Source organism: Alligator mississippiensis, chromosome 4, assembly GCF_030867095.1.
Source record: "Alligator mississippiensis isolate rAllMis1 chromosome 4, rAllMis1, whole genome shotgun sequence".
NCBI classification, from domain to species: domain Eukaryota; kingdom Metazoa; phylum Chordata; order Crocodylia; family Alligatoridae; genus Alligator; species Alligator mississippiensis.
The window spans coordinates 17,207,182-17,232,410 of NC_081827.1; the positions used below are offsets into that span (position 1 = coordinate 17,207,182).

Genomic DNA, 25,229 nt, shown 5'->3' on the forward strand with positions numbered 1-25,229 from the left:
ACTGTCAGTACTAAATCCTGTGGTTACGCTGCAATTTCTGTGGCAGCATAAAATAAATGAAAAGCATTCAAAGTGGAGTTTTGGTTTGTCTGGGGCTTTTGCATTCAGTTATTAAAGGGAACCATCCAGTCAAAACACCGTTTATTGTATTGTTGAGCTTCGCTTTGGATTTGGTACACACCGCCGTTTTGGATTGATCTCTGGTAGCCAGCACGGGAAACCAGCCACCAAAGTCAGCTTGAGTCACAGCAAGGATCAGGCCTGCTTGCCCCTGGATCAGTCTGCTGCGTGGTCTGTGAAGCACTGGCTTGGCACACCCACAGCAGACATCATTAAAAAGTCAGGGCAGAATCCTGGTTTCATTGAAACGAATAGCAAAGCTCCAGATGATTTCAGTGCGGCCACGATTTCATCCTTGCCTTCAACACAGTGATGGTGTTGTGTTTGCCTGGATGGGAGATGATGTACCAAAGGGACTGTTTTAACTGAACAAATCTAAGACTACTTACAGAGTGCACGAATATGGACTTGAAAGCCTTAATATGGCAGCAAAAATAAAACATAGAGCCAGTTTAAGCAACTAGCTAGCGATTATCCAGACTTACATGGTCTTAAACTAATATCCCAGCCCCTGGCTTATTAATATTATTCATAATAAATAAACATGCTGTTATGGTATGAGACACTGTTAAGATTTAGGCCTCAATGTTGTACATGTTGGACCAACATAGCGTCAGAGGTGATTTGTGCTTGAAGATCTTACAGTCTGCACAAGTAAGATGGGCAAGGTTGAGAAGAGGAGGACAGACAGAGAGAGAGAGGTCACACAGCAAGTCTCTTCACATACAGTTCAGTGCCTTATCTGGTGTATCCTTGTGTCCCAGAAACCACTGTTAGTTATGTGTTGAGGAATATATTTTAATGTCAACCTGATGCTGCTGTAAAAGTGTTCAGGAGCCTAACAGGTCAGGGCACGATAAACTTCTGCACAGCTGCTGCCTTTCTGTTGTGGTCTCTTTTTTACTGACAAAGGGCCCATTCCCATTTTCAGAGGGAAAGAGTAGATGCAATCTTGAATTCACCATCAGTCGCAGTGTTTGTGTAAAATTGAGCAAGTCAGTGAGGCAGGTTTTATGACCGCCTCTAAAAGCCAGTTGCACGGGAGAAAAGTTAGCAGCCATCTCTAAATCCTAGCAGTTATATTTTAAGCTAAAAGTTAAGTTTCCTTTTGCTTTTTTTTTATAATTCAGTTGCTCCCATAGCATCTGTTCTGAATCAGTCTATTTTCCCATTGCTTTAAAAATCAGGTCAGGGTTAATCTTCTGTACCATGTTTGCTTTCCAGGCATTAGTCATGAAACTGCTGATGAAAAGGTGATTTTTGGCATTGAATTTAATTCAACTTTTCTGGAATGTATTCCTAAGTCCCAGCAAGCCTCTATTAGGTGGTATGTTCAACGCTCTGGAGAAGAACATCGAGAAGAGGTAAGTTATAGTCATCAAGGCAAGTTTCCTCTATGGAGAATTCAGCCTAGTATTCAACGGCAGGAGTTATTGGGATTAGTAGATGTTTTTACTTTTCTTTGCCTCAACTTAGGTATCACATAGCATTCTGGTATCACCATTTGGGCCATGGAGAGGGGAAGAGAGAGGCCATTTACAGTCTGCCACAGGCAGATTTATTTTATTTTATTTTGATTTATATACTTATTCCATTAAAGAGGAGTGCTCTAAAACTACTCCTGGGGAGACCTTTTTTTTTAAGCCAGACTTCTCTGGTAACACCCTTTTGCTCAAAACTTAACTCGTGGAACAACTCAACAGCAAAAACCATATTGAGAATCTTCTGGGTTTTTTTTTCCCGATCTTCTGTTCACCCTAGAATTGGAGGCATTTGAGGACCTTCCAGTAGCATGTTAAACATTTTGACTTACTAAATTTCATTGATTCTAAGACAAGGTTCTTCCATTTAATTTGGGGGGAAGCCCCTCATCTTAGAATTGCCTATGAGGATGCAGGGGAAGGGGGAGGGCAGGCTCCAGCCCCTACTCAGGGTCAAGGTCAGGGCCAGAGCTGCTGCCTTGCCTTCCTCTACTTCCATCTCCCCTCTGCAGCCTCTTCCCCCCCATCTTCCCCTTCCCCTTACCTTTGCTCCATGCCGGCAGGCTCCATGCATGCTGTAGCCTGGGGCACTGAGCCCAGCCTGTAGCAGTGGCATGCAGCTCATGGCTGCTACAGGGGCAGGGCTGGGGCTGTGTTCAGTGCCACAGGCTAGAACAGGGGTGGGACCTGCTGGCATTGAGAAAAGAAATAATGGTGGGAAGCGGGGCAGAGGCTGGGGGAGGGAAAGGCAAGCAGAGGCATGGGGGAGCAGAGCCTGGGGGGAGAGACAGGAAGAGGAGCAGAGGGGGAAGGGGGGACCCTGAGCCTGCAGGGGGGCAGACAGGGAGCAGAAATGGCAGGGGGCTAGGCCCAAGCAGGGCTCAAGCTACTTGAGTTCCCCATACCACCTGCTGCCCCCATTCCCTGCCCCACTGCAGTGGTGGGGGGATGGATTAAAGATGGCCCCTGGATAATTAGAGTCTATACATGGAAAATTAGAACAAATTTATAAATTTTCCAAGTATAGAATCTAATTATTGGGGGGTTGTCTTATATTCAAGGTCATCTTATATTTGAGAAAATAAGGTACCTCCAGCGTTCATGGTTTGTTCTTTCTCTCCACCTCTCACCAGGGAAGAGAAATTGCATGTGGGGAATTGCATGTGATAGGGGAAGGATTTTGCATTGAAACTGGGGTTGGGGGGGCAGGGGGAAGGGTTTCTTATGGCCATGCTGCTCAGTGTGCGTTAGAGAAGGCAGGTCAAAGCAGTGCAAGTTGTTAGTGTGATGGTGATGAGGTTCACAGTGGTGTTTAGCTCCTGTGGGAGTATGGTCCCCAGTCTGTAACCAGTCCAAAAGGCTCACGTTTCTACCTTCAATTCTTTAAGTTGAGAGGACTCAAAAAGAGTCCTTTCGCAACAAATAAAAAGAAGGAAAGGTGTGTGTTATGTGCTTGTGCATGCATACCTTTTGCCCTGAAAGTCAACAGATTGGGTTCATTTAGATGGGGTTGGAATGAGTTTCAGACATTAGAAGTCTTCACAGCTTTCCTCTTTAAAAAGCGATTTCCCTTTTCCAGCCTTTATATCCAGCCTCTGTAGTGATCAGAATTGCAGTGGCAGGGAAAGGGAAGGGAAAAGGATCAGCTCATCTGATCGTTAAAGTTCATTACGGCAGCTAGAAAACCTGTTTTTCTATGCAAGTGGCTCAGGATCTAGCCTGGGATGGGGTACTTTTCTTGTACCCACCTCTGTTTATTCCAGTATTATTTTAGTGCAGTGGAGTTCACCACTGAGAATGAATTAGAGTTTAATTGGAGTAATTCTAGATCTAGCACTTTCCACTCCTCAGGCTTCGTGCCATAGACAAATGCCTGCTGGTTTAAAACACCATCTTTGATATCCCTTATTATCGAATACTTAAAAATGATTGTGGTATTCTGGTCTGCAAGCTTGCTGAAATGTCTGGAGAATGATCCCAAAGTGCCCATGTTGAATGCTCTGTGGTTTATACAGACCATTGAAGATCTGTGTGCATCACCACAGCGCACTTGGTAATTCTTGCCCTGCTTGTTCAACTCTCCAATACCACAGACTGGATGCTTTACAGGGAGCACTTCAGGAACACGCTTCAATATATGCTAGTTGTTTCAATACATGCAAACTGTTGAGCAGGTACTTAACTTTAACCATGTGCTTAAGTACTATCCTTTCAAAGGGATTTAAGCAGATGACTAAGTTTTCCTATATTGAAAATTTAAATGGAGACGAAGGTGAGCCAGAATTATTATATAAAAAAAAAATCTTTCACAACTATACCCCTAACTAATGTTCTGAAAAGGAAATACAATATTTGGCACATCTGGCCATTTCTTATTTATTTCTTTATTTATGGGATCCCTAGATGCCCATGTTCGATAGCAGCCCTGGGTAACAACTTGGCGGGAGTGAGGGGAAGAAAAGTAACAGCTGCTGTTCCTGCCAGCTGGCCACATTGCCAGGACTGGCACCCAGAAGCTGCTGCTGCTCCAGGCACCAACCTGCCCTTTTATGCCTTCACCCACATTTGAAAAGTTGCCTTCCACCTTGTTAACTACTATTATATATACATACATCCAGATACACATGAGGATTATAGGAAAGTAGGGCTGGAAGGGACCTCATGTAATCCAGGCCCCTGCTGAAGACAGGAGCATCCCTGACTAAATCATCCTAGCCAAATGTATGTTTAATATGTTTTGGACAACTTCCAAGGATGGAGATTCCAGTTTGTCTAGGTAGTCTGTTCCAATGTTTGACCACCCTCATAGTCAGAAGGTTCCTCCTAATCTCCAACCTAATGCAATATATATCACGTGCATATATTTATTGTATATTTTATGTAGTATTATACAAAACAGAGGCCTCTATAGAAAACCCAAATATTAAAATGAGTTTTTTTCAACATCCTTTAGTTTGTCTGAAATACCACATATAAGAGAGACTGAGTAGTCATATTTAACATGTAGTTTGATCTTTGCTTAACCAATCCCTTACCACAATTTTTTTCCATTACAATTATACATTTTTCTCTTTTTCCTGCATCAGATTCCTCAGATAACACTGACCATTATTTTAGTCCATGCCTTAAAGGTATAACTTATTGTGATGACGATACCAGGCTTTGCAAATGACTCGGTGCACCTGGAACTTAAGTTATAGACTTTTAGTTCCAGTGCTGTAGCGGTTATGTTTCAGCAGATCCTCCTTGTACAAATAGAGGGTTACGCATTGTCCGTGACATGCAATACAGTTTCCTGAGGGGAGGGAAAGGGCAAAATCCAGACTAGATGGGAAGCATTAGGCCCAGCAGGATGTCTCCTGCATTTCACCTTTAAGGTCATGGTTCGGAGTCCTACTTCCAGTCAGAACAGCCTGTGGGAGGGGGACAGGATCTCCTGGGGCAGAGGAGCTGTCACCAGGTCATTCTGCCGGTACTGGGAATATGTTTCCCTGCAGTACGGAGCTGTTTTAAGGTCATGAGTCAGTTATCTAGTGCCTTTGTATTTTGTCTTGCTCACGTAATTGAGCATATTTATTCCCGTATTTGGAAGCTAGTCACCTACTTGTGGGAGAGCTTTTCTATTAATTCAATTAATAAAGAAAAAAGCACGTACGTCATTTGTCCATAAAGCTTAATGCACTGACGTTTCCTGCAGTTTTGGCTCAGATGTTTATTTCTTTTTAAATTCCAATGTGTTATGTTATGTACATAATAAGTGTCAGGACCGGAAAAAGCACACCCAGGGTTCCCTACAAAGCCATTAGCATTGGCTCCCTATGACTTTTAGAAATATTAGACCTCCTGCTTCAGGCTGGCCCTGACCCACAGTCTCCTTTGACCATCGGTTTGCCGATCTGTCATGTGCCCTTCCAGGGAACATAGCAAGCCATATGTTCTGAAATGACAGAGTATACATTGATTGTGCTTTAACTCTTCCTTTTCTTCTTCCATGAACACAGTGTTAGGAATGAAAGTAAACTTACTTAATAGCTAGGGCACATTACAGGGTCTTCATCAGGGTAGAGGTGCTGAACCCTGCTGGAATACCCAATATTTAACCAGTCACTATGTCAGAGATAAGGAGGCATTTTTTTTCCCCATGGTCCATTTGGTCAGAATTGAAGGAGTGGACTTTAAATAATACAGTAATGTCACTGACATTTTTGGTAGTGGGTTAGTGAGTGAGGCATAGGTTTCCATTGGTTTGCTGGGCTGATACTTTTTTGTGTAGAAAGAACCTATTTTCTTTGGTTGCAAGTTTCTAGACAAGACCTTTTTGTAGGGATGCCTGATGGAATAGCCTAAGAGTCAAATGAGAGCAGAGTGAGAAAGAAATGTAATTTAAGCAGTACATTTGGTTATGATCACGTGCTAGATCCACAAGGCATACTCAGGGAGCGACCTGCCATGTTATACATCTACATTTAAAATTAAAATCCTCAAAATCTCTGCCTAACCCTGAGAACATGTACTTTTTCTCAGTGTTGCAACTTCCAACGGTGAAGTCCTTGGGCTACCTAAATTTTTGCCACTAGGCAAAAACACCTAAGCCTTGGATAGGGGAGGGGGAAGGAAGCTAGAGATTGGCTCTGTATCCCTCTAATTAGGGGAGTTCCCTGGGATGTACACTGGTTTCCAGTCTCAATAAATATTTACTATTTATGGGAAGTGTAACAGTTTCAAAAGGAGCCACTGAGAGAGCTTACCCTAAAATATCCAACAGCCCCCCTTGAAAAGTACAAGATGCAGATTCAAGCCCTCCAAGCCCAAGAAGGTATTTAAACTGGGTGTCCCACATCCCAAGGGAGGACTCTAGCTCCTAAGGTATATGGGAAGGCATATTCTTGACTCTTTTTTGCTTGTCTTAAGCACCTAACTCCAGGAGAGGGTTCATGATTGTGATTCCCAATGACATATTTCCACCCACCCACCCACCCCCATTCTGAAAGAGGGTTAGGGGTGCAGCAGTCTCTTCAGGATTTCTGCTTGGCTAGCTTAAGCATCTCTCAGTCAACAGGCTGGATTTTGTAAAAATCATTGTTAGGTGCTTAATTTTACCATGGCTGTAGCGAGCCAGGCACCTACCATTGTGCTGTGAATTTATCCACTGGCAAAGCGCCCAAGTTTTAGGCATTGCAACATGAAGCTTATGCCCCCCTTGTGAATGTAATCCATATGTCTTATGGAGGGCAGGTTTAATAAAACTCTATCATGTCTAAGATCTAGTGATTTAAGAAGGGAAGTCCCAACATGAGTTTTTGATATAAAGGACCCAGTGACAATAAGAAGTGGAAACTATGGGCCAGGCTGAAGCAGACATTGCACAGCACAGATGAATTAATTATAATATCAGGTAGCCATCAAGAGGCAGACAAGGTTCCTTGGGTGAATTTGATATCTTTTATTAGACCAACCCGAATAGTTGGAGAATAATTATTAAGCAAGCTTTCGGGTTCAAAAACCCTTCGTCAGGCTAAGGAGGTTTCAGCAGTTGGGTGTGCTCTTCCTGGATGGAATGAAAAGTCAGGTAGCCATCAAGACACTTTCCTTTTAACTCAATTGAAGATGCAGCCAATTTGCTTTCCACCATATATTCATAAATTAGCGGCCTGTTGTGCTCTCTTGGGGAAACGATGTTATCTTACTGCTTATAAACTTAAACCTTTTCAGCACAATGCCAAATTATTCTTTCATTATGCTACTTACTGGACTTTTTTTTCCCCCCACCTTTAAAAAAAAAATCCATTTCCTTGAAGTCTTTAAATGAGATTATTATTTTTAAAATTAGGACAATCATTATTTCCTAAAAAGAAAATCTCCTATATTTAGATTATAGCACACAGAAAGATTGCTCTGAGCTGAATAAGGTTGTGCCGAGGATTTAAAATTAGCCTTCTAATGGGAAGTTAGGTTCTCTTTCACTGTACTGTGAGACTCATGTCTCTCCAGAATGTCATTATGTCCCCAACATTTCCTCCAGTTTTTACTTTAGCATTTTAATACATTGAGAAATAGGCTGTTAAAAAAAAAGGAGGGGATATCAACTTTTTTAGTTACTCAGACTCATTTTCCAGTGTAACCGTAGTGAAATAGCATGTAATTAAAAACAATCTTCATTTTCAATTGGATATTGATGAACACACTTGATAACGAAAACCAATAGGAATTCTCACAAAATGGTCCTTGTTTTCTCTTTTTCCAGTCTGCTTTTATTTGGAGGTTGTGCTCTAACACATGTTCAAGCCTAGCTTTACCACTAGTGCTTTCTCATATGTTGATTAATGAGGGAAGGCAGGCTTTGAAGCCACTTTCTTCTCAGAGACAGGTGCAATGTTTTAACTGTGAAAGAGTTGACATGGGAATTATTTGTAATGAGGGAGCTATCTAAACACATCATTAACAAAGGACAAAAGGCACTGACCTAACCTGATGGCACTTTCAAATCTATGGTTATTTTCCATCTTATGCCTATTTTTTCCCCATCGCTCAATTCCAGCTGTCAAAATCAGGTTATTAACATAAAGGGACATCTTCTTTCTTTTCCAAAGACCCTTTGTAACTCAAGTGCACTGCACCATTTATTCATTGCATCTTCGGCAAAGCAATTTTTTGTAGTGCTTCAGCCAAGGATCAAAAATCATTAAAAAAATTGCTGAAAGAATACATACAATATTTTCAAATGACTTCCACTTCACGGAGAAGGTGAAGGTTGCAATGTATATGCTGTTTGTAAACTGAATCAAAGCAGTGCATGTTATCAGAAAACATAACTGGACAAACATTTATCAAATGCTTAATTTCTGTGGCTCATAATTTTGTCTTGAGTTCAAAGAAACAATTTAAGTTTAACTTGAAATAATTGCTTGTGAATTGGGGCCTTTGTGCTGCTGAAGTGCTAAAAATATGGATCAACGATTAATAGGCCATCAGAGCTATTGATTAAAATACGACAAAAAACGAAGCCACATTTAACAAGAATAAAATGGTGTCTCCTACCTAACTAGACTTTTCACTAAACTCATGTTTTAATTAAAACAAGGTCTATGTCTGCAGGTCAAGAACCAACGAACAAATTAAGTATTCAAGGCAAAGGTTAAAAGATCTATTACCAAAATAATGAAATGCCAGGTGTTTATGAAACTCCAGAATCCTGTGGGGGGGAAATAGAGAGGAAAGACAGGAAGAGCTCTGAACCTCTAGGTAAAACAACATAAACAGGATACCAAAAAAGAGAAAGGAGGGGGGGGAGGGGAGAGAGAGGTATAAGGGAAAACAGTAATGAAGTGTTGCTCAATATGTGTTAAATCAGCGCCATAATTTCATCCTGTCAGAGGATAAGAAAAGAATGAACAATGAAGCCACAGAAAAGTAGGAGGTGACAGTCACTGTAAATCAATAATCACGATTTACACAGGATGTTCAATAAGAATCCTGTTCATTAAAAATAGAAATACTGATGGGTTGGGATCAAGGGACACTGCCAGATGAGGGGGGGTGTCAGTTTGGGGTATATATAACGTCTCAAGAAGAACCATTGGAGCCCCATTGTCTAGCATATTAAAACTAGACACAGTCCAAACAAGTGGGATTGCTATGGTGCAACTAGTAAATAAGTAATAATTAGTGGTGTGATGGACTCAGTGACTCAGCAGGTATTTCCTAATTCTAGATTGCTCAAGGCCCTCCACAATGCTGCTCCTTCTTTTACCTGACAATGAGCTGAGCCCCACTGTGGCATCTTCGGACAGGCATAGCCAGCATGAACAGCCAGCTGGAAATGTGAATAGTGTAGGAGGTGCAGCGTGCCTGGCCCTCTGCCAGTCTCCAGCATTGGAGTACGATGGAAGCATGCTGTGCTCTGACAATCCCAAGACAGCAAACAGCTACTTCGTGTTTATATACTTCGGAGTGGCAAAATATAGACCTGACTTCACCCTAGCTCTGCCGGTTGTTATTATTCCCAATTTACAAGTAAGGAAACTAAAGAGATCTGACTTGTCCAAAGTTACTTTGTGAATGAGGAGGAGAACCAAACAGAGCCTACTGATATGGCATGACTCCCATAGCCCTCCTCATTACTAATCCACACCACCTTTCTAAGCTGATCTGTAGTCTCTGATGCTATTACATCCGCAGTGGCACACAGTCTGATGGACCTCTCTGGTATGTTAGCTACCCACGCAAGCACAGGCAGTGTCAGGACCAAGGGGTTGGACTAAATGACCTGCTGAGGTCCCTTTCAACCCTCATTTTCTATGGTTCTAAGGCTGGCCAAAAATATGTTTCTGGTGATGTGAAAGTGATTTACCAAATTAATTATTAATTAATCCTCACAAACCCATGATGAGGCACTAGTATTTTAGTATCATGGGGAAAGATATGTATATATATGCATGTATGTGTGTGTATGTATGTATACACATATACATACATATATGTGTGTGTGTGTGCGTATATACACACACACACACACACACACACATGTGTGTGTGTGTGTATGTGTATGCATATAGATGCATATGTGTATATATCCACACACTGGTATATAGTGTATGTTTGTGTGTGCATGTAAATTCTGTGGTGAGGGGAGCGGCACACATTTTTCACATAAAGAATCAGCATGGAGGCTACCCATGGTAAAAAAAAAAAATCTAATTTAGCCATCTTTATGCCTCCCTGATCTTCATCTTCTGAAGTTTGCTGGAGGGACAGATGTGTAGTCTGGGACGGTTTCCAGAATCTCTCTCTCTGTCTCTCTCGTTATTGTTTTTTTTTAAGTGAAGCCCTCAGTGCCGGATTAAACGGGGTCCTTGTGTTATAACAATGCTACCAGTGGTGCTGAAGATGTGCTTTGAGTGCATGCTGCATTATGGGTTAATCAAGCTGAACTCTAGTCCCTTTGCTGCTGTTCTCTGCTGCAGCCTCTGTGCGGCAGTAAAACACAGCACAGTGTGAGGTGACAACTTTCCATTGCAATATCGGTGCTTCAGTGCGCCTTGGAGTATAGATAGGGGCAGTTAGCTCTGTTAGTATTTATGTTGTATGTTAATTGTTATATCATTAAAATATATGTTAGTTGGACTATAGAGTTAGTGCAGAATTGGGGGTCAGGGCTCTGATTCCAATTCCTGACTTTGCCATCGAGTCTTTGGTGTGGCCCAGGGCAAATCACTTACCCTCCATATTTTCCCATCTGTAAATATATTAAATTAACTGGGCTTCATCATTAACTATTACTAGACCATCATCCTTCATGATGATCAATTAATGTTCTGAATCACTCTCCGGTGTGCAAAGTAGCTGGCATCTTGGAGGCCTGCGTTGTCTCAGGTACCCGGGTATAGTGATGCAGTACTCCAGATTAGCATCTGATTATTCTATGTAGCAGATCTTTACCTTCTAAAATACAATCCTGAAAATGTTGCTGTGGTGGGGCACAGATGGCAGAGATATTCAGCCTCCACTTCAAAAAACATTGTGTCTTTTTCGATGCTCGCTTTCATAGATCCTGAACCGTAACAGGACCCTTAAATAATGGCATTAGATTTTAGCTCTCTGATCTCCTCGGACCTGTTTCTCACTGAAATGATGTGATCAGAAGTAACTCCACTGAAATTAGTGGAGCCCCATCTGCAAAACCAGTGTCAGATCAGAATTGTGATGATTAGCTTCACTGACTGCTACTTATTTATTTTGTGGTAAAGGCTAGAATCCCCATCATGGACCAGGAAACATATATGCTAGGTGTGATAGTAATACAGGAACAAAGCTGGTCCCTGGCCAGAGATTTGTCCAGCTAAATAATCTCTGCTTAATTAAAGAATCTTCCTATTGTTTTTACTTACTTAATATTGTAAATAAATTATCCAGGATGTAATTTTTACTTACTCATGCTGAAGCATTACAGACACTGTAACGATTCCTTGAAGAGCAGAACTGCAAAATTCAGAGAGCCGCATGCTGTGTTATACTGATGCTCAAGACAAGAAAGGATAGTCCCTTAAGTCAGCCATCCCCTCCTGCATTTCTGCTTCTCACTCGAATCGTATTTTCCCTATAATTTTTACATACTGTGTTTGCTTTGTCTGACCACACAGCTGAAGGCCGACGAGAGGGTGATCAAAACGGAACATGGCCTGCTGATCCGCAGCTTGCAGAAAAAGGATGCTGGAGCCTATTACTGCAAAGCCCAGGAGCACACATTCATCCACACCATTGTGAAGTTGAACTTGAACGTCATAGAAAACGGGCAAATGGAAAGCACGCAGAAAACGGAGGACGAGGAAGGACGGGTGCGGGATTTATTAACTGAGTCCCGGCTGAGGTACAAGGATTACATCCAGCTTGTCAGCAGCCCCAGCTTCAGCCTGGATGAGTATTGTGAACAGATGTGGCACCGGGAGAAGCGGCGGCAGCGGAACAAAGGCGGGGCCAAATGGAAGCACGTGCAGGAGATGAAGAAAAAGCGAAATCGAAGGCACCATGAAACTGCCAGCCGACATGGAGGCCCTACAGCCACGTAATTTGGATATTCTATTTAAAGACAGAACATTTTACATGTGAAAATACTGTGTTGGGGGGGGGGGGAAGGGGGGTGCTGCATCCTTCCTTGTAATTAATATTGCTTCTCACTGAGATCATATAATGCACAGTCATTATTAATCTGTATAAGGCTGTACTGTGGAATACAATATCAAATGAGATGTTTCTGATTTGAGTACCGCATCCTAGGCAATTTTTTTTAAATAAAAGTTTTGGACTTTTAGGTGGTACTTGGAGGGTGAGAGGCCAATACGCGGGATTTCATGTGGGTGTTTCATAGTTTCACTAACATAATTTTTCCATGGGATTTAGCGTTTGTATTACTGGCTGTTATTAATTGGCTGCTACATTCCACTCCAGAAGTGGCTACATTTCAGGGGTGGGCAGATGTATTTGTAGAAGTGTTTTGGCATCTTTATAGATGAAAGGTGATATATAAATATGTGACAGATCTGCAAAACAACACTAACTTGACCCTTGGGCTCATAACTAGGCATATGGGTGGGGGCTGCTAGCACAGAAAGGCGATGTGAAAAAAATCAATTAAGTATTGGCTTAGGAGTAACTTGTGCTTGTGCCAAGAAGAGAAAAAGAAAAGCCTGATCATAGTTTAAAAGGAGGAAATACAGAGCATTATTCATTAGGGTTTAAGTAGCCACCAGTTTGCAGTCCATCTGCTGAAATGAAATGTTGATTCAAATTGAAACTGCCAGCAAGATACTCGAGAGTAAATGTCCTAAACGGTGCGTGGGAGATGTGTGCACAAATCCGATTAACAAATAATCGGATTTCTGCCTTCACCTTTTTTTGTGTCTCTGAACACTTTACCCAGATTGTCTCCACTCACCTCTATAACTCCGATGTTTTTGCTGGCTTCTTTTCATGCTGTTAGTTCATGAAAGAAAAAAAATAAAGGAAGAGGACAAAAATACACTTGATAACATAAGACGATGAGGGAAACCTATTTTTTGACAGAGATAGTGCAAACGTTCCTCAGATGTGTGTATTCTTCTTTTTTTTTCTGTTTTAAAGGTCTTTTGTATTTCAGAGTCAAATTGTTGCATTGTTGAAATAAATACTTTTTATTATAATTAAATAAAAAACAAAAAGTACCCATGTGTAAATATATAGAAGCACAAGTCAAAAATTAGCAGATTTCTGTTGACAGTAATTCCATTGGGAAAGTATTGCTAGATTTATGCTTTACTGTTTAATAGGTTACATCATTCTGTACAGGCAAGAGATATGCAGCCTTACTCTAAGCAGTGTGACTTCATTGGACTTACTCCTGATTTACACCAGATGAAGCATGATCAAATTCAGGCTTTTCTGTCTCTTCTCTAGCTCTGCAGCCTGCCTTCCCCCACTTTGTCAAACCTTCCCTGTTTTCCCTTTCGCGCCTTTTTGAGTGTGAAATGACAAATTAGCCACTTCCTCACATGGAAGAGAGCTCCGATGGATACCAAAAAGACAGACTTTACTTGTTTCTCATGCATTCTACAAGTCTTGAGAGCAAAGTCTGTGGGAAACCCATGTGATTGGTGTGCAACTCATTAAGGAACTGAAAACTTTAGTTCTGAATACTAGAGATTAGACCTATCCACTACCCAACATGTGTGTGCATTTAGTCCCTGATCAATAATTGTGTAGATACAAGTTGTGTCATTGTATATTTCCTTTCTGTGGAATGATACAAAAACAATGATACATTTTTTTCACATTTCAGAAAGGAGCCTCAGCTTACTCAAGTTTCTTGTAAAAACCTAAAGCAAAATTTAAAAAATGTATTATATAAAGCCAGGAATACCAAATATAATTCTCTTTAGGGCTAGGGACCCACATTAAACACAAAAACTGGTTTAAATGATCAGAAACTGGTTTAAACCTATAACAGAACAGAAGTTTAGTGCATATAAATCAGTTTGAAAATGGCTGAAACCGGTTTAAGATGAACCTGGTTGAAAGTAGTATCAGACTTAACTGATTTGGGTCAAACTGGTTTATGCAATGTCTGTCTCAGACCCCTTGCTGGTTTAAGATAAACCAGACACTCCCAGCATCCTGGCATGCTCTCTGAGCTGGGCAGGCCTCTCTGCTCCACAGGAGGGCTGGTCCCTCTCCTCTGCTCCCTGGATGGAGCTCATCAGAGCATCCTCCCAGGACCTGGCCATGCCCCCTCAGCTCAGCATTGTGGAAGGGAGGGAGGGCTGCTCTAGTGTCCCCTGGCTTCTAGCCTTAGCCACTGCAGGTATATGCCTGCATGTCTGGGATGTGTGTGCAGTTACAAACTGGTTCAGCCTAGCCAGGTTAAACTAACCTGCAAAGATTGAAGCTCAGGCTCAGCCTCAGGCTTTGTGAATGTCTGTCCCTAGCCTAGATGTTTGTTTGTTTTTTCAGAAGAAGCACTGGGAATGTGTGCCCAATAGTTTGACAGTGCTAAGCACTAAGTGCTGTATGTTATAAAAGATAGGTAGTAGGTTGCTTTACACAGAACTTTAAACATACAGATCCTGCTGTCACTTGTAAGTGCAGAATTTTTAAAAGTGACTAGTGATTAGGGTGACTTTTGTAGTGTGAGGGATCAGGAGATACAAACAGCCATACTTTGGGTTGTAATCCAGCTGTCTGAACTTTTCTTACTGTCTCCCTAGTTCAGCCTTTTAGTGCTCTCTAGTGGATGTGGAGGACAAGGACTGTATGATCATACCACACCTTAAAATCGTTAAGGTCACTTGGAACTACTTATTGAGGATTTAGTGAGCATTTGCCTTATGAATATCAGGCCTCTCAAGAAGTCTTAATATGACTGCTGAAAAAATGAAATACTCTAAATCTTTTTGTGACTTCTGAAAATATAGTATGGTGATTGCCTTCACCAAGCAGAACTCACTGATTTATTCCTTGTTGGATTCTACCATTCCCCAGAGTACCATCTCTCAGCCTTAGCCCTTGTGTGAATATGAAGCAATAAGCCAGGACTAAACTAAGATGATTGCCTCATGTGGTTCATCCTGTCTCATGATTACATATACTGACAAGGGGCTTACTCCTAATTCTCATTGAAATTGGTGGGAATAGGATTGAACTCAGTATTTTAAGTACTGCTTACAGGTTAAATCCTGTTTGCCACCTGCAGGGAAACAGTATTCCTTGCTTTCTGTTGGCCAATTCCCCCAAGTAATATACATGGAATTTAGCCATAAATAGGTAAGAGTGTTGTTGCTGTCAGGATGGTCCAGGACATGTTAAAAGGCAAATCTTTTTTGTGATGGGACCAACTGTACAGTTAGAAAAGATGTTGGAGAAGTTGGGGGCATCAGGTGTCATTCCTCAGATGCCCAAAAGCTTATCCACTGGTTCTCCAATTGGTCCAACAAAAGATATCACAAAAAAAAGTCTTGCCCATCTCCATAAATAAACTAACAAAATGTTGTTTAATATAGTTTTCCACCTTAAAAGACAAATGGACTAGCTTGGGTTTAAATACTCTCGTGGTCTACAGTCCTCACATAGAACTCTCTACTGACTTCAAGAGAAGTTTTTATGTGACTAAAAGCTGGAGCTTTTTTTTTTAATTCAAATTTCTTTTGAAATTCTTAAATTCAGCTTCTTTTTATTTTATTTCAAATCATCTTGCAGTAGGTTTCCTCTCAGAGGGATGATCTCAGCACTCCTAGGTGGGGCAGAAAAGCAGAGCCCTAAGTGAGGTATGAGGCCACTTCTGTCTTGGGGAAATACATTCAATATCCTCCAAGTCATTATGCTGTATTGGAATCACCCCCTCCTCTCTCCCTAGGGAGGGGCATTTAATAATATTGTGCAGATAAAAATGTTTGGTTCAGTCAGTTTTATAAGAGTTGCCTGTTGAGCTAGCACAGTATTTTGCATTCATATAGATGATCCGTGTGCAGGGACGCTGGAGACCAGTAAATGAACTGGACAGATCAGGGACCACTAAGGAAGGTAAGAAGGGGTTTCGTTAGACAGTGTTTTACAATTCAAGGTTAGCAGCAGCTCCTTCAGTCCCAGAGGGGGGTTCAAAGGAGAACAAAATGAGCTAACTCTGGAATTGTAACATGAAAAGCGGGTCAGGAAAGCATACTTTTCCATGGAAAAAAAAATCAAGTTCTGTATAATTTAAAAGCCAAAACCTGCAACTGCTTACATTTCAAAATGAGGATTTGGGGGTCAGTCGTGCTGCTGAGCTGTACTGAGTCACAACAGGCTCGTAGTTAAAATGAAACTGAACCCAACTTCCTTAAAGAGCTCAATAAAATAATGCTAACTGAAATTTGGGTTGAAAGGGGGAAAAGTTATCCTTGCACTAATAATGGAAAGGTTTAGACAGATCCCTTAGTGGAGACTTGTAATAATAATAATTAAAAAACCCAATTTAGAGCTAATCCCTAAGCAAATCTTCTCCCCTCCCTCCAAATATATAAAACTACTTTAAAAAAAAAAGAAGCCCCCTTTCTTGGCCTGCTGGAGTTTGGCTGAGCAGCCTGTCAGACAAATGCATACAGTGCGGTTGGTAGTGATTAGGATGCTGAATTCGGATGCAACCTTTAAAAGACCCAACCGGGCCTTGAAGCTTGTAATAATTTTGAAGTCAGTTAAAAAACAAACAAACAAACAAAAAAAAACAGGATTAGCAGAAGACACAAATAACATAGTGACACTTATTCTGATAAGCTGGTTCCATTGCTGCAAAAAATGTTGTAACCACACATTAATATGCACACATGCTACAGACAGCCTGGGCCTGATTCTCATCCAAGCTGTAGTGATGTAACCTAATAAACCTTAGTAACGTTTTTAGTTTTACATTCTTGTGAGATCAGCATTAGCTCCAGAGTCTAAACCCTTATGAAATAAGTAAAATCCGATATGCCCCTAGTCCTTTATCCAGGAATCAATAGGTGGCTAGTGGAAACTGATTTTCTTCTGGTCTTTGTGCAATATGTATGATGTGTTGTAAAGACTCATACAAAGAAGGGTATTTTTTTTAAACACAAGGTTACTGCAATCAGTTAATAACATTTGAAAATATTCAAGAACCAGCTCCAACTCCGACTCATGTCAGTGCACTAATGATTATTTAGCTTATCCTTGCTAAATTTTGATCTAATGGATTCTGATCTAATGGGAAAAAAATAACAGCAAGGTCTTCCAAATCACAGCCTAAGTTGAAAGCAGTTGTGCATTGATCCATTGGCTTGATCCTGTTCTCATTCATGCAAACATAAATTGGGATTTAGCAACATGGAGGTCAATAGAATTACATGTGCATGAGTAGAAAATTAAGCCCACATGTGTCTCTAATACATTGTTACATCTTATAAAAAATTATATGGTCTCTAATATTATATTTTACCATAGTGTTGCTAACATTACATTGAATTAGGCTTCTGTGGTTAGCTGAAGTGGGGAATTCTTTGAGGTTGCAATCTAGATTTTGAGCTTAATAAAATGAGTTCATTTCAGAAAGCAAAAGGAAGGGGAAGAAAATTATACATGCCATGGGAAAGATTTCTGAAGCTTTGAAAAGTGACCCTGGCTTTTTACTTCCATGGCTTTGTACGATAGTGACTGCACCATTTATGTTTTTCCAGTGCTGAACATTTAAACAAGTGCTTGTGCAATTTATAATCCACATGTTAGCAAACTGGCTTGATCCTGCTTCTTTTGAACAGCGATAGGATATAATATAACAGTGATGGGATTGGTCCTTATCCCTTCAGATTTGGTTTTACATGCTTCCATTTAAATCTATTATCTCAAAGCACTATGTCTGATCCTATCTGAGTGTTCACTTGATCCTTACTCAGTCAAACACCCTTTGATACTGAGAAAAAAGGCTGTGAAAAACAAGGTGAAGATTTTATGATCTGGCCCATGGCTCAGTATATGAAACTAAATACCCTAAAACATCTCTTGCCATATTCTCAGCTCAGAAAGGGGTGTTTCTCAGGCACTTACATTTACCACCAAGTTACCTACAGTTCTGACATACAAATACTTCAGAATGGATGTCTGGAAAGATAAATCAGAGATCAGGAAGTGAAATTTCCATCAATAATAAGATTTTGAAATGTGTTTAAAGCTTTCTTTCCCTTCTCATTGTGTACAGATTTCCCAGTTTAAATTCAAAGTCTGCTGTGCTTTAAAACAACGTGAAATGATAATCGTAACAAATTCGCAAGGTGATGTAAGAAACAGAAGAACTGTTCCAGGTGACTTTTATTACTGCTGTAGACTGCTAGTTAATAGTTTCAAACAGTTAATGCCAAGAAAATCATCTGTCCATTCATAGACAACCATGCTATTTTTAATAGGCCTAGACACGGCTCAGTTTTGGTGGTGTTTCATATTCTGCTCCCGTGGTCTTATTATGTATAAGTGCCTTTGGCTGTTTTTTGTGTTCTGTTCATTTTATTCTTGCTATTAAATAGAAATGTCTCTGAGGCCAGCCGGTTTTTGAAATCTCAACATTGATGAATTTAGTGCATGGAAAAGAAGGGTTAGGAAGGTAATTTGACCTGGATACTTGTACATATTGTGCCTACTATGGGCAGAGTGTTATGGGTTTAATGACTTTAATGAGATTTCAGAGCCTTGTGGGACTTCAGCAGTTTTGTCTATAAGCTGAGTGTCAGGGTCCATTTACAAAACTAGTATTTACTGTACTCCAAAGCATCATCTAAAGTTGTGTAATTGGACTCCAAAGTTGTAAAATCTGATGTTTAGAGATGGCAAAAAAAAATAATTTAATAAAATATTTTCCCTATTTTGTTATAAAGGTCAAAGGAAATTCTTATTGATAAAATATGCTTACTAATGGCCCTTCAAATGCATATCTGAGGTGGAGTTGGGGGAGTTGTGTTAAATATATTGATAGGTCATGACAGTCAGAAGAGTTTTTTCAAAAATGTTTTTTGAGAATTTCAATTAAAAATATTCTTGTTCCCTTCCTTCCTCCCACCACTAAGAAAATTCACACACAGAAGGACAATGGCGCTAAAGTGAAAATTGCTTTGAATTTGTTTTCAAAATACATATAGCTTTAAAAAGGTTGAACCTGTTTCAAGGATTCTGTAAATTCTTTTTTAGAGACTTTCCATGCTTTCAAGTGTTTTAGACAGTTTAAAGATTGCTTGTCAAGGTGTTAACTTTGTAATAGCCTATATTTTTGGATAGAGAGAACAAAAGAGAGATTTTCTCCAAACTGCTCTATAATATTTTCAGTCAGTTCTATAAAGATGATTCCTGCCCCTTCCAAGAACAGCATCAGCAGCTCAGGATATATTTTGCCTGGCAAGAAACAGCAGCTCAGAAAATCTTCACAATCTTTTAAATGGAAAATTGAAACCAAACTGACTGACCGCATAATACCTTACATTCTCTTAGTAAGGTTAATGTATTCCTTTGGTGTGAAAGTACCCTCTGTTCCACATATCCAGCAGAATTCTGTATTTCTTATGTTCCACTTATATCCATCTTATAAGGTACCCATAGGACACAAGTCATTTATAGGGCAAGCCAATTGCATGGGGATGAATTTCACCTCTATAGGATAACTATTTATAGAATGATATGAGGAAAAACTCTGTTGGTGGGGTGAGTCTATTTGTAAATCTCCACAGTTAATGGTGTAACATGATTAAAGTGATCAATAATGAGAGACCTACCAAAATTGTGACAGAAGTGCACTGTGCAGCAGCTCCTTTAATCTTGCTTGTTTCACTGTGCAGCCTCCTGCCTCTGATTGGTGGAGGCCTTGGAGGTCCTGCTGCTGATTGGCCAGGAGGCAAAAACCATGGTTTGAAATATGGCACAGTTTTTGTCTCCTAGCTGATCAGGGACTGGCAGGGCTGCTGGGGCCCTTGGCTACTCAGCAATGTCAGGCAAAAACTGTTCCATATTTAAAACCATAGTTTTTGCCTCCTGACTGATCAGTAGCAAGCCGCAGGGCTCTGCCAATCGTGGGGGGGGGCACAGAAAAGTGAGCAAGATTAAAAGGACTGAAGTGCACCTCCACCACAATTTTGGTAGGTTCCTAATGGTAAGCTCTGAGTTTCCCAGACCTGCTTTTTTAAAATCATTTCCACTCTTGTATTCCAAAGGTAACTGAAACTGTTAAATGTATATTTTGGTTGTACTATAATAAACACAGAGCTGAAAAGATGTTGACTTCTGTTTTCCTGACAAACCAGGTAATACAGGGGTGGCCTTTGGGTTGTTGGGGCCCTGCACAAGAGTATCATTTGGGGCCCCTTAGAGGCTTAATTTTGATGACCTATAAGCAAGTTGGACATTTTCAATTTCCCTTTGCCCTATCCATGAAACATTCATAAGTTGAAGAAAGAACAATGTTTTTAATAGCTTCACTCCCCCAAAAAATTGTTGCAAAATTTTGGGGCCCCCTAAAGTGTGGGGCTCCAAACGGTCCCCCAGTTTGCCCTCCCCTAAGGCCGCTACTGGGTTATAGTAAGTTAGGATAGACTTTCAAAGAAAAAGCATTTGGCTCATTAAGGAAATGATAAGATTATAGAATAATCACTCTTTAGATCTTATTCAGCATTTTTTTTCACCAACTTCATCTAAAGTTCCTCTTGTCTAAGGACTATCCATAAGATTTATCCATGTGCACATTTCATACAGAAGATTTACAAGCTACTTGAAGCTCCAAATAGGGCATGATTAGGAGTCAAATAAGATAGCCCTTGCACCTGTTTCATAAAATGCATGCATGAGAAGACACCATGTTGGTAACACTAAATTAGGAAAACAGCTATTTCCAGAAGAGTTGTAAGTGCAAGTAGCATTCCAGCCATTGCTCTCAGCCTCCCTCTAAACTCTTATCCTGCAATCTGTGCTCCTCTCTTTAAGTTCAGTTTGAGCATCATCAGGTCACATCCTCTGCAGGTGGGAATTTCACAATTCTATTTAGGACATAATGTAAGCTTCAGTAGAATTTAGTCTTGTATGCAGGGGTGATGCATAAAAGGTGCACGTGTACCCCATGAGTGTCAGTGCACCCTCTCTCTGGCCACGATCCATTTAGCTGGCAGGCAGGAGCACCAGTGCTCCCCCCCCCCCGTAAGTACCGTCTGAGTAGTGGGGGCACCGGAAAAAGCGGCTGCACCACTTCCAGAAGTGGCTGTGGGAGTTCCAGAAGTAGCATGACCACTTTTATGGTAAGTGAAATCAGCCATATGATCGGCCACCAGGGGACCCCCCCCCCACCCCCGTCGCTGACTGATGTCAGGGGAAGCACGTGTTCCCCCTGACTCAAGGCATCAGACATCCATGCTTGTATGCGCCATGCTAGATTTCGCCCAGCAGAAGGTAAATGTGCACTCCAAATGACAGGGACAGAAATAGTTTGATATCTGGAACTCTGCTCAGTTGCACTTACTGCAACATCCCTGGAGGTCAGCACAGGAGTAGTTAAAGTACCGCACTACAGATCCAGGGGCATGGGGCATGTAGCGGTCTTACATTTAGATGGGCCTAACCGTAGTAAAGCCCATCTAAATGCCCTTTCTTGCAGGCATCCAGAGAGCTTAAATTTGCCTGATCTGCATTAGTTCACCTAAGGAGTTACACTTAGATTTAGAAGGGGTGAATTTGATCTAGGAAGGGCTTAAACTGGACTAGTAAATGCCTGTATGCATTCACAGCATAACCCTCTGTCTAAGAAAACCCAGCTGCTCTTCCCAGCCCTGGAGCTCTGCTATTTCTACCCAACTGACCCCGACAAGACTACTTTAAGCCACTCCTTCCCCCCTCCCAGCCAATTCACCAACCCACATCTCTGAGGACCCACCAACACCCTCTTGCATACCTACCAGTTTACCCAGACCTGCCTGCTCCCCAGCTTAAATAACCAGCCTAAACCTAGACATGGTATGGCAAACACCTATTCTCACCCATGAATTCAAGAGTCACTCCAAGACCAAGCCAAAAGCCGCCTCCTGTTGACCTAGTTTCGAAATGCTAACCTGGTGGTTCCAAAAGAGGCCAGACCTGGTGCTAACCACATCATTCACTTATGTGCCTATAGGTACCAAACCTGGTATGGCTTAATCACATGTGCCTTAGGAGCTGGCTTGGTTCAGGCAGATGTTTGGCTCATTTTGAGCCAGCCTGCATTAAATACAAAAATTATTCAGCATTAGGGTGCTGGGGTTGATAGGGTTTATTTATTTATTTATTTTATGTTTGACTATGTTCTAATCCCACACCCTCTGACACCCCACTGTCCCCCCATTTTTCTCCTCTCTCTCCTTTGCTATACCTATGAAGGTGATCTTCTTTTTGTTTAAACAGGAAAACAGACTCCCCCACACAGCCCCACCTCCTATCCACCAGCACACACACGAGGTTCTTTAAGGGCTATGATTTTGTTAACATACTGTCGACATGTTATTGTCAAGGCCAAACTTCATCTCAGTGGCACAGTCAGGAGTATCTGCTTCCTGGATCCATGCTGTATCCATTACACCACAATGCTTCTGACCTCTGGTCACGAATGCTCCCAGGATAGTTTCTGATTGAGAGTCAAGGCCAAATTCCAACTGTGGTAATAACATTCTGCCTACCTAACATCCACCTGCAGTTGCAATTGGATATGGTATTCTTCATTTCCTAGTCTAAACTGTTGTTCTGTATTACTGTGCACTGTTAAACAGCTGCTGTGTTCTTCTCCCACAAGTGGCCGTATTCTGGGAGGGTATGATGCGAGCCCTGCGTGAGATCAATGTTGGTTCCAGGGAAGTCAGTGGGGATATCACCACTGACTTTTAGTATAACCAGTGTTTGGCCTTGTGTGGGGCTGGTAAAAGAGTCTGAGCTCCTGGGGCCTGGCAGGCGCAATTATTAATTACCTACCATGCTATGCTGGATGGCTAACGGGAGAAGAAAGTGGAGGGGGATGGAAGAAATCCTTATGTTTCTTTCTGTAACCCCATATTTAGGATACTAGTAGGATAGTGCAGCACTATTTCACACGTGTCCAAAGAAAAGCAAGCTAATTAAGCTGAAATATTTCATTTTAGCTGAGAAGGTCTAACAGGGTCAAACACTGAGACAATTAGTGAAGTATGTGGTGTGCCACTTCTTAATTAAGAGTCTCCTGCAGAAGCAATGAGCTCCTCTAAATGCTCAGAGCCATTTGTTAAATTGGTCCTCTTCCTAAATTGACTTCAGTCTACTACTCAGAGCTGTACCTCCTTCCTCATCCAAGGCCTTCAAAATCAATTGGGCTTCTGGCTAAGTTTGGCACTTGTTACTTAAAGTGAGTATTGGGAAGGTGAAATCTGGCCCTCTGTGATCAGAAGTACCTTTGAAAGATTTTTGGGAGCTACTCATATGCAAAACTAATGTTGAACAGTAAAGCCAAGTGGCGATCCAAGCTTTTTTGGTCACTGGCAAAAATTTAGATTTTTATTTTCAGGTAACAAATTTAGCTGCCAGAATCATTAGTTTCCCAAATGGTACCTCTATTTCTACATTCTCTTTGTATTTATATTACTTACAGTTCAAGCTGTGAAAAATGGTGTCAAGAATGTATCCTTGTATGCCTGAAGCCTAGGTTACCATTTAAATTTGTTTGATAATGTTATTTATATATAACCATATTATGGCCTGGGTTGACAAACAACTTTAAAAGAATGTTAAAGTCACACAGTCCTCAACATAACTTCAATGACAAGCCTACATATTATTATATCGGCAGGTGTTAGGCTTAATTTATGAACAGCATATGGTGAATAAGTTGCCTGCCCTATTTGTATTTCATGTCCTGATTTTTAATATGTGGCCCTATCTCCCTCTCTGCTCACTATACAACTTGTACATCAAAAGCCAAATTCTGCAACTTCTTCAAAGGCTTCCAAATAGTCCTTGGCTAAGGAATATAGTTGCCAATGTGGCCTTTCAGGTTTTACTTTCTTTCCCTGATTATAACAACTTCCCTTGCACATCCCAAGGTGAAATGCCTTCTACTGACAAACTCCTTCCACTTACCTTGCTTGTCTTTACACTCCTGATTATTCCTACTCATTCCTAGTTGAGCACAAGCAACATTTACAGTATCGAAGCCATTGCATTTGCATGGGTGTTCAATTGTTGAAGGATATTTAAGAACCAGTTGGTCACATGAGAACTATCCTGATTAACATTTTACTAGACAATACATGGACCTGTGGTCTCAAACAAGAAGTAAGCCTGCTGGCCATTGTCATAGCACATAAGGGACTAGTGTAACAACAAAAGCGTAACCATTTACCTGCAAACACAATTAAATCAGCTGCAGAGAGGAAATCTCGCTGCTTGCCACAAAACACAATGCTAGCTTGGAAGAAAGGGAGTACTGAAGTTTAGCATGGGGAGATGAGAAGGATGAATAAGGAAAAAAAACCTTTTCATAATGGAAAAATGGTTCATAGCTTCTGAGCATTTCATAAGTTTTACTCCACAGGGTGTTGTGAGGATAGGAAAGGATAACACTCCTAATCCTACAGATAACATAGAGACACAAAAGGACTTGGGTGGAATATAATTCTCCCAGTCCAGGGGTGTAATCATCAAAACCACTGCTTACTGTGAGCTATGCCTAGATTTCTTAGCTGCTTACCTTTGTGCCTGTACAGCTTCTTAGGCTACTAAAATCCTGCTTTTTCACATACCCAGAAGTGCCTCAGGACTGTGTGGAGCAACTTGAGGGGCCCAGAGCATACCTGCAAAATCAGGCTCCACCCAAAATGAGCTGGCAGTTGCTTTATTTTTTTTTATTTTTTTTATTCAAAAGTATGTTTGGAAGAAGCAATATTCAAAAACTACCCAATGGCTAATCCTTGCACCCAGGATAGGTTTCTCTACCTCAGGTACATCAAATGACATCTATAACTCTAAAAAGTGCCCACTAGAGTGTAGCCTAATTTGAGGTAAGGGCAAATTCACTATTTATATAGGGTGCAAACAAGCATTTGCTGCACCCAGTCTAGGCCTAGGTCTGAAGCTGTCTAGACCTAGACTGGG

At 41.0% G+C, this 25,229-nt stretch overlaps 1 protein-coding gene across 5 annotated transcripts in view; it reads left to right on the forward strand.

The window, feature by feature from the left end:
* The window catches only part of SEMA3D (semaphorin 3D), a 210,241-nt gene extending 189,872 nt beyond the window's left edge, over positions 1 to 20,369 (forward strand). For all 5 annotated transcript variants that reach the window (XM_059725809.1, XM_059725808.1, XM_059725810.1 and 2 more), the window contains 2 exons: positions 1,345 to 1,484; positions 11,741 to 20,369. In XM_059725809.1, coding sequence (XP_059581792.1) covers positions 1,345 to 1,484; positions 11,741 to 12,166 — 566 coding nt within the window. In that variant the 3' untranslated portion in view covers positions 12,167 to 20,369. The remainder of the gene's footprint in view (positions 1 to 1,344; positions 1,485 to 11,740) is intronic.
* Positions 20,370 to 25,229: the final 4,860 nt, after the last annotated feature.